This window comes from Schistocerca piceifrons, chromosome 4 (genome assembly GCF_021461385.2).
Source record: "Schistocerca piceifrons isolate TAMUIC-IGC-003096 chromosome 4, iqSchPice1.1, whole genome shotgun sequence".
In the NCBI taxonomy this organism is placed as follows: Eukaryota; Metazoa; Arthropoda; class Insecta; order Orthoptera; family Acrididae; genus Schistocerca; species Schistocerca piceifrons.
This window is the reverse complement of record NC_060141.1, coordinates 33,704,662-33,718,768: the sequence shown is the minus strand read 5'-3', so window position 1 is coordinate 33,718,768 and position 14,107 is coordinate 33,704,662. Positions and strand designations below refer to the sequence as shown.

Sequence of the window (14,107 nt, the reverse complement as noted above, 5' to 3'; positions counted from 1 at the left end):
AGTAGTACACAGCTAAGACATTTACTTGTCTGAGAGAGTACTGAACTCACACGAGTCTGCACTGTGTTCTTCTGTTTGTACTGAAATGGATGTCATGGCTACAGCTCTCAAGCCCAGCTGACCAAGTACCACACATGATGTTGTGTCTAGGAATCCTGCATACTTAGTTTGCTAGACAAACAACCAACCAACTCATATTAATGAGTTTTATTATAAACAACACAATTACAAATACTTAATTTTGATAGCCGTGTCACAAGCAAAGGGCGACGTACAAAATGATCAGCCTTCTTCAGAATATACACACACAAATCTGTGCTCTGTAGATATTTCTAATGATAGAGGCTACAATGCATCGGCTAACGAAGTGTCTGCCACCATTCGGGTGCGGCGCTTGTTTCCTCTTCACCTAGGGGCCGCTGCTGTCCCATTGTCATCCTGGAGGGAAGTGGGTCAGCGTGCGATTGGGTGACCTCTTCTCACAGCCGTCTCTTCTCTGTCATTTCCGACTGGCCTTACAGTGCTGACTTTATGCCGTAACACTTGAAATTATATGACTGTAACCCAAAATATATTTTGTTTGAAAATGACTACACAGCTGAAATGCCATAGTATATGAAATGGATATAAAAAACCAGCCATTATATGCGATTAATTTCTTGCAGTAAGTTTACTATGGCTGTGGATCCCATTGCAAGTAGAATTATCTCTACAGATTAATATCAGATGGTGCTGACGAATTTGCACCAAATAATATATTTTAATGTTTGTTTTTTTATTATTGTGTTCTGTATTGAATTTTGTTATCATTAGTTTTTTTGTTTAGGTCCGTTTTCAACATGAAGTGTATCCTGATACAACCACAGAAGCATCCCGCCAGGTTCTTTTAATTAATGAACTGGAATTAAGAGACCGTCTTGCTTCTTCACAAATAAACAAGTTTCTCTATCAATATTCTAGTGAAACAAGGCCAAAGCAATCACATGCAAACATGGTAAGCAAAGTTATAAATTTAATGCACGATCATAATTACCTTTCCCTTAGGTTCCCAAATATATTCATTAATGAGAGTGGATTAAATGTACCAACTTATCTGTGAAAGGAAGTGAAAAGTGTTCATGTAAAAGCAAGGCGAGACAACTTGTAATTTTTTGTTAATTTAGAATTATTTAATTTTTTCAGTCTCGTGTCACACAACTGGTATTATTACTGACTTTGACATTTTATCAAGTTATCCTCAGATGAATGTAACATAGTGTGTAGTAACAAGTCAAATGAAGGAGCCAAGAGAGGCACTTACAGTGTGATTATGACAACTTGGTAAAAAGTCGAAACTGATAGTGACACTACTTGTGTAACCTGAGGCCGAAACATATAAAATGAAAAACTTACGAGGTCATCACTGTGTTTCCCTAAGGCAGTGTGCCTAGTCAGTGAAAGATACTGCGAAAGGGATCATGCCAGCTACTGCTTGTGAAGTAGAGACTATGCACCACAAAGAAACTGATATTGCAAGCAAATAAAAAATTACTAAATGAAAAATCAAAAGTTATGCAGCAGTATTTTCCTGCCCCAACAGATTTCATCAGTTTTATGTATACATACATAGGTACATACATTATCAGTGATCACAGACCTTGAAGACCTTGTGCCGACCTCAGTGTTCCTCCATATGTGACAATCTTGTGCATTTTGGATCCAGTTTCATGGATGCCCAACTGCTGAAAGTCCTTCTGCAGTTCATCCTCCCATTGCTCCCTTGATCCTCCAATTGGATGAGTACAATCAGACTTTTCCATAAGCACAGCTTTAGCCTGGCACGTTCTGCTCTCCTGGCAATGTGCCCTGCCAGACTTATTCTTCATGCCTTCATTTTCTGCACAACATTCAATTGTTTCATTAGGCCATACAGTTCCCAGTTCACTCTATATCTCCTTGTGTTCTCTTCACAGGTTGGCCCAAAGGTTTTTCTTGAGATTTTCCATTCAGAGACCAGGTTCTCTGCATCCGTTTTTGTGGTGCTTAACATTTCAGTCCCATATAACAATGCTGGTACTATCACTGCATTATTGGCTTTAAGTCTGATCTTGACTGACAGATTTCTTGATGACATTATCTGCTTCAGACTGAAATAAGTTTTAGACTGATTGATAGATGATTAATTTCTTGTTTCAGGTTACTATGACTGTTGAACCAGGTGGCAAGGTATTTAAAATTTCCACTCTGGTTATATTCTTTATTCCAACCTTTAAAGGGACATTATTAGGGGCTTCCATGGATACTTCTATCATTTCAGTTTCCTCCCATATTATCCTCAGTACAACTTACTGACATTCTCATTAAGTCCTCTACAGTTTCTGCCACCTTTTCCTGTGACTCCATATCCAAATATCTGTTTTCTTCAATTTAGTTTCACCCCTTTACCTTCCCTTTTCATTTCCTGAATTATTGGCTCCAGGACCAAATTAAAAAGTAATGGTGAAATGGCATCACCTTGTCTCACACCTGTTCTGACGCTGAATTCCTTGGATAGCTCCCCCTGGTATTTCACATTGCCTTTTGTCTCTTCTGTTTACACCTTCACCAAATTAATTACATTCCTTGATATGCCAAGCACCCATAGGATGCTGTACATGCTTATCCTGTGTATACTATCATATGCCTTTGAGAAACCTACAAATGTTTACCAGGAACAGATGGTTGAATTCCCAGCACTTCTCCCAGATTTACCTCATAGTGAAAATTCGATACATGGTTACCTTCCTGCCTTAAAACCTGCCAGGTCCTCTACAACAATGTCTTCAACAAAAGGCTTCAGCATTTCAAGAATTATTAATGATAACATTTTATATGGTACACTTGGTAGAGAAATACCTCTATATTTACTTCAGTTCCTTTCCTTGTTCTTTTTGTGCAGTGGGATAATGGTAGCCAACTTCCGCTCTTTTGGGGTGTCCTCCTTTCTCCGTACTTCACTTATGAGGTTATGCATCTCTTTCTGAAGTGTTTCACCTCCTGCCTTTAACATATCCACCTTCAGTTTCTTAATTGCTCTATCCTTTTGAGTTACTTCAATTTCTTCTTCCTCTACACCTTCTGCAATTATTCCTTCTGGGAAAACTTTTCAGGATCTTCAGCATTGAGCAACTGCTCAAAATATTCCCGTCATGTATCCAGAATTCCTTTCTCCCAGTATTTCTTTTGTTTCTTCTTACCACTTTCTTATATATAATGTGAGATAACAGTAATCTCATTACAAAAATTATAAGAGAGACCACATTGCAGTTATATGAAATTGGTGCCAAGGAAAATACAAATATTTATGTATTATCTATCAAACAATGGAAAATCCAGGATGGAATGTAATAATGTTATGAGGAGGATAGTTGCTACTCACCTTATAGCAGAGGTGCTGAGCTGCAGATAGTCACAAGAAAAAAGACCGTTGGAAAGCACTGGCTCCAGCTTCCAGAGACTGTGGTCAGGTGTGTGTGTGTTTTTGTTTTGTTTTGTTTTGTTTTGTTTTGTTTGTGTTAGTCAAAGGCCTTGTTGGCCAAAAACTCACTTTACAACAGCATAATTGGTGTACCTGTCTGCGATTCAACATCTCCGCTATATGGTGAGTAACAACTATCCTTTTCATAATATTGTTATGTATTATCTATCTGTGAATCCTCCATTATGGACCATCAGAGAAATAATCTTGGTCTCATCACTTCCCTCAGTACACACAAGACATTCCACAGCCATACTTTAACTTCACACTTTTGCTAAATTATCAGCTTTGTGAAAATCTAGATTTGAACAGATCTATGAGAGTGGCAGTTGTTGCTGATGCATAAATGAGAACTTATTTTCTAATTCGTCCATATGCTGCCTGACTACTTTTAGGTCTACGTCTACATAGATACTCAACAAGCCACCATACGGTGCATGGTGGTGGGTACCCTGTACCACTACTTCTTATTTCCTTTCCTGTTCCACTCACAAACAGATCAAGGGAAAAATGACTGTTTGTATGCCTCTGTAAGAGCCCTAATTTGTCGTATCTTATCTTCATGGTCCTTACACGCGATGTATGTTGCTGGCAGTAGAATTGTTCAGCAGTCAGCTTCAAATGCCAGTTCTCTAAATTTTCTCAATAGTGTTTCTCGAAAAGAATGTAGCCTTCCCTCCAGGGATTTCCATTTGAGTTCCTGAAGCATCTCTATAACACCTACTGATAACAAATTTAGCAGCCCGCCTCTGAATTGCTTCAGTCTCTCCTTCAATCCGACCTGGTATGGATTCCAAACATTGAGCAGCACTCAAGAATAGGTTGCACCAGCATCCTATAGGCAGTCTCCTTTACAGGTGAACCATTCTTTCTTAAAATTCTACCAATAAATCGAAATCAAACATTCGCCTTCCCTACCACAGTTCTCACATGCTTTTTCCACCTCATATCACTTTGCAACATTATGCCCAGATATTTAAATGACTTGATTGTGTTAAGCAGGGCGCTATTAATACTGTATCCAAACATCATAGGTCTGGTCTTCCTACACATCTGAATTAACTTACATTTTTTTCAAATTTAAGGCTAGCTGCCAATCACACCAACTGGAAATTTTGTCTTTTATCCTCCTACAGTCACTCAACTTCGACACCTTACCATACACCATGGCATCACCAGCAAAAAAACCACAGATTGCTGCTCACCCTGTCAGCCAGTTCGTTTATGTACAGGGTTATTCTAGATGATGAACCCATTTTCAAAACTTCATATTTATTCAAGTACAAATCCAAATTGAATAAGTTTTGTACTAATAAAAAGAGGAAGTTTCAAAGCTTTTTTTGTAATGTTTCATATCAATTTAATAATTTGTAATTAATTAGTTTTTAATAATTATTTAATAATTAAAAATGTGACAAATGTTATAAATGTTCAATGTGGCCACTGTTGGCTGCACACCAAATACTGATGCGGTAACCAAACTTGTCTCACACATGCGAAAGCGTATCTGCTGTTACTGAGTCCACGGCAGCAGTTATCCAGTTCCACAGATCATTCAGTGTGGTTGGTAGAGGCGGGCCGTAAACAGTTTCCTTCACATAGGGTGGAGGTTGAATAACAAATTTGGTACAAAATATCTGCTGCACTGCAATTTGTGACTCACTTTTTGCAAACTCAAGAACACAGAAAACCTTGTGCTCCACAGTTGCCATCTCATTCACAACTGACAGTGAAACGGAATGATGGCCCTACTGCCACTTCTGAAACCATCACCGCCCACCGGCCGCTACCCGCCAAAACTTTGAAACTTCCTCTTTTCATTGGTATAAAGCTTGTTCATTTTGGAGTTGTACTTGAAAACATAAGAATTTTTGAAAATGGGTCCATCATTTAGAATAACTCTGTATGTGGAGAACAACAGCAGTTCTATCACACTTTCCTGGAGCACTCCTGATGATACCCTTGTGGTTGATGAACACTCACTGTCAAGGACAGCTTACTGACTGGTCAACAAGGGACTGAATAGAAGCCAACCGTTTGCTAAGGTATGCTCTGCACGTAGATCTTTTCACAGACTCAAGAATCTCCACTAACCTTCGCTTGTTGTCATTTATGCATTCCCTTTTGAACCGAGGGTGCAACAGCCTCTGTTTTCTCAGCATCCGCTGAATTTTGTTACTAAACCATGGTGTACCTATTCCATCCTTTATCCACTTACTAGGCACATCACTCTCCAGACTACGATTTACAATCTGCTTAAACTTTGTCCACAATTCCTCTGCATCTATGCTACTGGAACTAAGTGATGCCAGTTCACTAAGTGAGATATTAATAACTGCTTATTTGATCTATCTAGCAGAAACACTGTCCTAGCCTCTTTGACTGATTTATGAACATCTGTTATCATATTTGTGTAATGACATCATGATTACTAATCCCTGTTTCTATACTGACATTGTCAATAAGATCTGGCCTATTTGTACTACAAGGTCTAAGATACTTCCATTGCATGTTGACTGCTGAGCTAGCTGCTCAGGACAATTTTCAGAAAATGTATTCAAAAATATTTCACATGACTGTCTGTCTGTATCCCCAGCAGTGAATCCATAGACATCCCAGTCTATACGTGGCAGGTTAAACTCGCCTCCAACCAGTATTGCATGATCTGGGTATTTCCACGGTATTGATCATAAACTTTCTTTGAATGACTCTAGAACTGTCACAGCAGAATTGAGTGGGCAATAAAAACATCCAACAATTAACTTGGTTTCACCTGCACCCGTTATATGCAACCATATGACTTCACTGTCACACTCGACTTAGACCTCAATACAGACAATATTTTTGTCAACTGCTATTAACACTCCCCATCCTATGGCCTCTAATCTGTCTTTCTGATATACATTCCAGGACTCGCTAAATATCTCAGAGCTTTCCACTTTGAGTTTCAGCCAGTTCTCAGTCCATAGAATAATTTGAGTGCAATAACTTTCCTGGAGTGCTGTAAATTCAGGAACTTTATTCCAAATTACTGCGTAGCTTAAAAAACCCTCATGTGCACTCCACAAGTACTCTGCTACTGAGTAGCTGCTTCTTTTGTGAAGTGCACGCCTGACCTATGAAGGGAAGTCCTACAAATCCCCACACAATGATGCAGATCTAGAAATCTTCAGCCAAGACCGTCTCACAGAGTCAATGAAGCCTTTGGTTGAGACCCTCCACTCGGCTACAAACCAAAGGACCTTGATCAACTCTAGGAATGACGGTGCAAATTGTGAGCTCTACTTGCACTCTGTATATGAGGCCAGCAGTCTTCACTACCTCCTCCAGCCGCCTGTACAAAATGAAGATCATCACAGAATCCATGCGACAGCCATCATTGGTGACTACATGAGGCACAACATGTAGACGACTGCACCCTGCCTGCTCGATAGCCAAAGGCAACATCTCAGATGAGGGCCCCTCCCCCCCGGCAGGAGTGCACATTGGCTTTCTTTCTGACCCTAAATGCTATCTGCCTGAGGGACTCCATGACATGCCTAACACTGGAGCTCCAAATAACTAGTAAACTCCTCTCCCCATGAGCCTGCTCGAACCCTGCAAATGACATACGTTTGGTAGATATGGGGAACTGCCATTCATCGTCTTCCTCACTGTCGTTTTGTCTTCTGATTCCAGATGGGAAATCTTTCATGGTCATCTTAATATTGGGTAGTATTTCCAGAGTACTTGTTCAGTCTGTATCATCTGCTGTATATGTAGTATAGTCTGATCATCGTATCCTGAACACTTTGTTAGGAATGTCAGTTTTCCTGTTCCCTTCACAATTACATTTATTGGTTCATTGGTCTTTCCTCTCTGGGGTTACATGGATACATTCATTCACTCCTACTGGGGTCCAAATGCTGCTTGTTATCGATACAGGTTTCTTGATACAGTTATTTGGAATCTTCTTTGGTTGTTTCAACAAACCTAATACACAAGGGTTGCTGTCCCTTGTCATTTTGATTGTGAATGTGTTTTTGCGTATCTTCTGGGTTTGTGCCACTTCTGTGCAGACTAACTTATCCTGGCGTATAGCTGCTTCAAGTCATCTGTTAGCTAATAGTCAACATCAGGAGCTGGATATACATACCATTCCTTACCTCTTATGGGAAGTGTAGTACCCTGTATAAATTAAAAACCTGGTTCTCCAGTAAGGGAAATTTCAATACATATGCTAGTATAACAATGAAAACAATGACATTTTTCAAAATAATATCACTGGATAGATAAAACATATACTTACCAAGTGGTAGCAGAACACACACGTAAAAGGAGGTCATAATTAGGAAAACTTTTGAAGCCAGTGGCTCCTTCTTCAGGCCGAAGGGTTGAAGGGGAAAGAATATGGTTGAAGGAAAAGGACTGGAGAGGTCTAGGAAAAGGGGTAGATTTTGGGAAAGTCACCCAGAACTGTGGGTCAGGGGAGACTTACCAGATGAGATAAGAAAAGAAGTGGTGTGCATTGGTTAAGATTACATCAGTTTCTATTATTTGCAGGAATTCATACCCATTCTCCTCTTTGAGGTCTGGGGGAAACTTCTTGTCACTAGTGTTGTCCCTGATTATTCAAGGGTGATCTATTACATGCATGAGATTAACAATGTGTGGGGTTAGTAGCCCTATCAGTACATTCCTGATGGTTGCCTACAGCCATTCACATTCTCCCCTTAACTCTTGAAACATTGTGACCAACTGTGCCATCTGCACATTGGATACTGTCTCTAAGGTAAGGTGCTGCATCCTCTGGTTTGTTTCATTCCAGAATTTGGAGACTTTTTTCTAGATTTTCTCTATATTGGCTCACAGGATATTGGAGTTCTTCTGCCGATCTTCTTCCGTGCTGCTGAAGTTGGCTATTGCTGGTTTTACTAATGTCACTTTCTCCTGACTTAAGTGCAATAGTTGCTTCTGTTCCTTTTCCACTTGTTTTATTCTGGTTTTAATGTACTCGTTGTATCACTCGTTTAAGGTACCAAATAAAAGTTTGCTCACATCTCCCACAAAGTTAGTGTACCCTTGCCTAGATTGACGTTCATGATGTGCCAGCTGCTTAATCAAAACCTGTGATTCTTGTACTCTGTCTTTCTGCCATTCTACCACATTCTCTGTAGAGTGCCCTTATGTAGTGCCTAGCCCTGCTGTCTAGGTCCATTTGTCTTGATGCTCTGTCGTGGCTTGTGCCATGTGTATTGTCTAATCAGTTTTTTCCTCCAGCCTCCATAAATTTATGTAGGTCACAATTTTCCATGTGATGCTGGTGATCTATACCTGCCCTTCCACATCATAGTAGACTCCTGGGGACGTACAGAACTCCTAAATCTGGTAAGCATCCACCTTGTACTGGATTGAGGTATCCATTGTCCACCCACCTATCAGAAGGGCTCCAAGCAGCATCTGTGAAGTGAAAGGGATTATCTTTACCCTCTTGATATTTACAATCCAACTTGAAGTTGCTTATGTCACCCTTCCTTCTCTGTTTTGTCCCTCCTTTCACTACTGCTACCAAGGTTAGGCTAATAGAGGCAAAGTGACTGGGGGTCAGCATGTCTCCAAGGACCAATCTTAGTGTCTGTATCACCGATACCCTGGGAATGCAAGATCTTTCTTCATCAGCTTTTATATATGATCCTACGGCATTTATTGGCCAGGATATCCCCTTCGGGGTTCGGCCGCCGTATTACAAGTCGTCTTAGTTGACACCGCTTCGGGAACTTGCATGTCAATGATGAGAGTTTTTACCCATTCTCTCCTTCTATTTTAGAACACCCTACACGATTTCATCACTGCCCCATATGTCTAAAGTTAGAAGAACTCTGTTAGTCTGTTTGGATTTACAGTTATGAGTTTCTTATTCATTAACTGTAGTACTACATTTTGTCCACACATCCTTCTCCATCGACTTGTTAACTTCTTTGACCTCTCTCTTCTAATGCTTTCATCATGTAATAATACTTTGTCTCCAGCTTTAAATTCCTTGGGATTTTGCATATTAGCGTAATATTCCTGGTTCCTTTCCTTACACTCCTTATTAAAACTTCTTGCCATCTGACGCATCTGACACATCCCTTTCTTTAATTCTGTTACATAGTTGTCACGACTGTATTGCTTTTTGGCAGGATCCCATTGTAGGACCTCAGGAATGTTGAATACTCTACCAAAAACAGTTTGAGTGGGTTGAACCCAGTCTAGGAATGTTGGGATGAATGGATACATCTTACCACCTTTGTGTAAACACAAAGGTGGTAAGCTGTATCCATTCATCCCAATTTTCCTGCTTCATTCCCACATAATGACAGTAGGTATTCTGTTAATTTTCTATGTGTTCTTTCGCGATCACCTTTTGTCTGTAGGTGGTATGCACAAGACTGAATCTTCTCAATCTTCAGTAAATGACATACTCTTTTTAGAATGTCACTCAGGGAATTGGGTCCTTGGTCACTCAGTAGTACTGGTGGTATTGCTTAGTTGCAGGTTATTCTGTCCACTATGACTCATATTATCATATTGGCGTCCTGTTGGGCTATAGGTTATGCTACAAGAAATTTTGTGAGGGCATCCAGGAATGTTACTACGTATCTGTTCCTTTTCTCTGTTATTTGAAGTGGTCCAACCACATCGTTCACAAGAAACGAATACCTGGGTAAGTATTTCGGTCTACGTTAAGGGCATCTTCACTGTATTTTGTGTAACTTTGATCTGCTGACAACTCTTGCAACGTCGAATGTACTCTTCTATGTCTTTCTTCATATCCCTCCATGATCTGTACAGTTTAATGCAGTCATATGTGCGGCTGTTTCCTTGGTGTCCCCGTATAGATGAATCAAGAAACTGCTTCATAACAGCTCATTTTTCTTCCTCCCTTATCACTGGTCACTAATCGTCTTGCTCTTCCCCATCAGCCTGTTCAACACTGCCGCAGGATCTTTTGGTATGTGTGACAATCCATCTGCTACTGTGTTTTGCGATCCCTTTTTGTATGCAATCTTGAAGTCGTATTGTGAAAGTTTGATTCTGAATTTTGTTAATCCTGATGAAGGATCACTTTTACGCACCACCGGAATGGTTTGTGAACAGTGTGCACGATAAATTTTCTTGTGTACACATAAGGTCAGTAATGGCGTATTGCCCACACTATGGATAGAAGTTCTTACTCAGTTGTACTATATCCTCTGTTGGCACAGGTCAGTGGTTTGGATGAGAACGTCACTGGTAAATCCTTTCCTAGTTGTTCCTGTTCCCCCCATGAACCATGGACCTTGCCGTTGGTGGGGAGGCTTGCGTGCCTCAGCGATACAGATAGCCGTACCGTAGGTACAACCACAACGGAGGGGTATCTGTTGAGAGGCCAGACAAACGTGTGGTTCCTGAAGAGGGACAGCAGCCTTTTCAGTAGTTGCAAGGGCAACAGTCTGGATGATTGACTGATCTGGCCTTGTAACAATAACCAAACCGGCATTGCTGTGCTGGTACTGCGAACGGCTGAAAGCAAGGGCAAACTACGGCCATAATTTTTCCCGAGGGCATGCAGCTTTACTGTATGATTAAATGATGATGGCGTTCTCTTGGGTAAAATATTCCGGAGGTAAAATAGTCCCCCATTCGGATCTCCAGGTGGGGACTACTCAAGAGGACGTCGTTATCAGGAGAAAGAAAACTGGTGTTCTACGGATCTGAGCGTGTAATGTCAGATCCCTTAATCGGGCAGGTAGATTAGAAAATTTAAAAAGGGAAATGGATAGGTTAAAGTTAGATATAGTGGGAATTAGTGAAGTTCGGTGGCAGGAGGAACAAGACTTCTGGTCAGGTGACTACAGGGTTATAAACACAAAATCAAATAGGGGTAATGCAGGAGTAGGTTTAATAATGAATAGGAAAATAGGAATGTGGGTAAGCTACTACAAACAGCATAGTGAATGCATTATTGTGGCCAAGATAGATACGAAGCCCACACCTACTACAGTAGTACAAGTTTATATGCCAACTAGCTCTCCAGATGACGAAGAAATTGAAGAAATGTATGATGAAATAAAAGAAATTATTCAGATAGTGAAGGGAGATGAAAATTTAATAGTCATGGGTGACTGGAATTCGAGTGTAGGAAAAGGGAGAGAAGGAAACGTAGTAGGTGGATATGGATTGGGGCTAAGAAATGAAAGAGGAAGCTGCCTAATAGAATTTTGCACAGAGCACAACTTAATCATAGCTAACACTTGGTTTAAGAATCATGAAAGAAGGTTGTATACATGGAAGAAGCCTGGAGAGACTAAAAGGTATCAGATAGATTATATAATGGTAAGACAGAGATTTAGGAACCAGGTTTTAAATTGTAAGACATTTCCAGGGGCAGATGTGGACTCTGACCACAATCTATTGGTTATGACCTGTAGATTAAAACTGAAGAAACTGCAAAAAGGTGGGAATTTAAGGAGATGGGACCTGGATAAACTGAAAGAACCAGAGGTTGTACAGAGTTTCAGGGAGAGCATAAGGGAACAATTGACAGGAATGGGGGAAAGAAATACAGTAGAAGAAGAATGGGTAGCTTTGAGGGATGAAGTAGTGAAGGCAGCAGAGGATCAAGTAGGTAATAAGATGAGGGCTAGTAGAAATCCTTGGGAAACAGAAGAAATATTGAATTTAATTGATGAAAGGAGAAAATATAAAAATGCAATAAATGAAGCTGGCAAAAAGGAATACAAACGTCTCAAAAATGAGATTGATAGGAAGTGCAAAATGGCTAAGCAGGGATGGCTAGAGGACAAATGTAAGGATGTAGAGGCTTATCTCACTAGGGGTAAGATAGATACTGCCTACAGGAAAATTAAAGAGGCCTTTGGAGAGAGGAGAACCACTTGTATGAACATCAAGAGCTCAGATGGAAACCCAGTTCTAAGCAAAGAAGGGAAAGCAGAAAGATGGAAGGAGTATATAGAGGGTCTATACAAGGGCGATGTACTTGAGGACAATATTATGGAAATGGAAGAGGATGTAGATGAAGATGAAATGGGAGATACGATACTGCGTGAAGAGTTTGACAGAGCACTGAAAGACCCGAGTCGAAACAAGGCCCCCGTAGTAGACAACATTCCATTGGAACTACTGATGGCCTTGGGAGAGCCAGTCCTGACAAAACTCTACCATCTGGTGGGCAAGATGTATGAAACAGTCGAAATACCCTCAGACTTCAAGAAGAATATAATAATTCCAATCCCAAAGAAAGCAGGTGTTGACAGATGTGAAAATTACCAAACTATCAGTTTAATAAGCCACAGCTGCAAAATACTAGCAAGAATTCTTTATAGACGAATGGAAAAACTAGTAGAAGCCGACCTCGGGGAAGATCAGTTTGGATTCCGTAGAAATACTGGAACACGTGAGGCAATACTGACCGTATGACTTATCTTAGAAGAAAGATTAAGGAAAGGCAAACCTACGTTTCTAGCATTTGCAGACTTAGAGAAAGCTTTTGACAATGTTGACTGGAATACTTCCTTTCAAATTCTAAAGATGGCAGGGGTAAAATACAGGGAGCGAAAGGCTATTTACAATTAGTACAGAAACCAGATGACAGTTATAAGAGTCGAGGGGTATGAAAGGGAAGCAGTGGTTGGGAAGGGAGTAAGACAGGGTTGTAGCCTCTCCCCGATGTTATTCAATCTGTATATTGAGCAAGCAGTAAAGGAAACAAAAGAAAAATTTGGAATAGGTATTAAAATCCATGGAGAAGAAATAAAAACTTTGAGGTTCGCCAATGACATTGTAATTCTGTCAGAGACAGAAAAGGACTTGGAAGAGCAGTTGAATGGAATGGACAGTGTCTTGAGAGGAGTATATAAGATGAACATCAACAAAAGCAAAACGAGGATAATGGAATGTAGTCGAATTAAGTCGGGTGATGCTGTGGGAATTAGATTAGGAAATGAGACACTTAAAATAGTAAAGGAGTTTTGCTACTTGGGGAGCAAAATAACTGATGATGGTTGAAGTAGAGAGGATATAAAATGTAGACTGGCAATGGCAAGGAAAGCGTTTCTGAAGAAGAGAAATTTGTTAACATCGAGTATAGATTTAAGTGTCAGGAAGTCTTTTCTGAAAGTATTTGTATGGAGTGTAGCCATGTATGGAAGTGAAACATGAACGATAAATAGTTTAGACAAGAAGAGAATAGAAGCTTTCGAAATGTGGTGCTACAGAAGAATGCTGAAGATTAGATGGGTAGATCACATAACTAATGAGGAAGTATTGAATAGGATTGGGGAGAAGAGAAGTTTGTGGCACAACTTGACCAGAAGAAGGGATCGGTTGGTAGGACATGTTCTGAGGCATCAAGGGATCACCAATTTAGTATTGAAGGGCAGCGTGGAGGGTAAAAATTGTAGGGGGAGACCAAGAGATGAATACACTAAGGAGATTCTGAAGGATGTAGGTTGCAGTAGGTACTGGGAGATGAAGAAGCTTGCACAGGATAGAGTAGCATGGAGAGCTGCATCAAACCAGTCTCAGGACTGAAGACCACAACAACAACAACAACAACAACAACAACAGTTGTCCTTGGTGATTATGAAT

The 14,107-nt window shown here is 40.3% G+C and overlaps 1 protein-coding gene across 1 annotated transcript in view; it reads left to right on the top strand.

Annotated features, from left to right (window-relative positions):
• LOC124794644 (autophagy-related protein 2 homolog A) overlaps positions 1-14,107 on the top strand; it is a 496,478-nt gene that overhangs the window by 338,940 nt on the left and 143,431 nt on the right. The window contains exon 29 of the mRNA XM_047258162.1: positions 827-994. Within this exon, the coding sequence (XP_047114118.1) occupies positions 827-994 (168 nt within the window). The remainder of the gene's footprint in view (positions 1-826; positions 995-14,107) is intronic.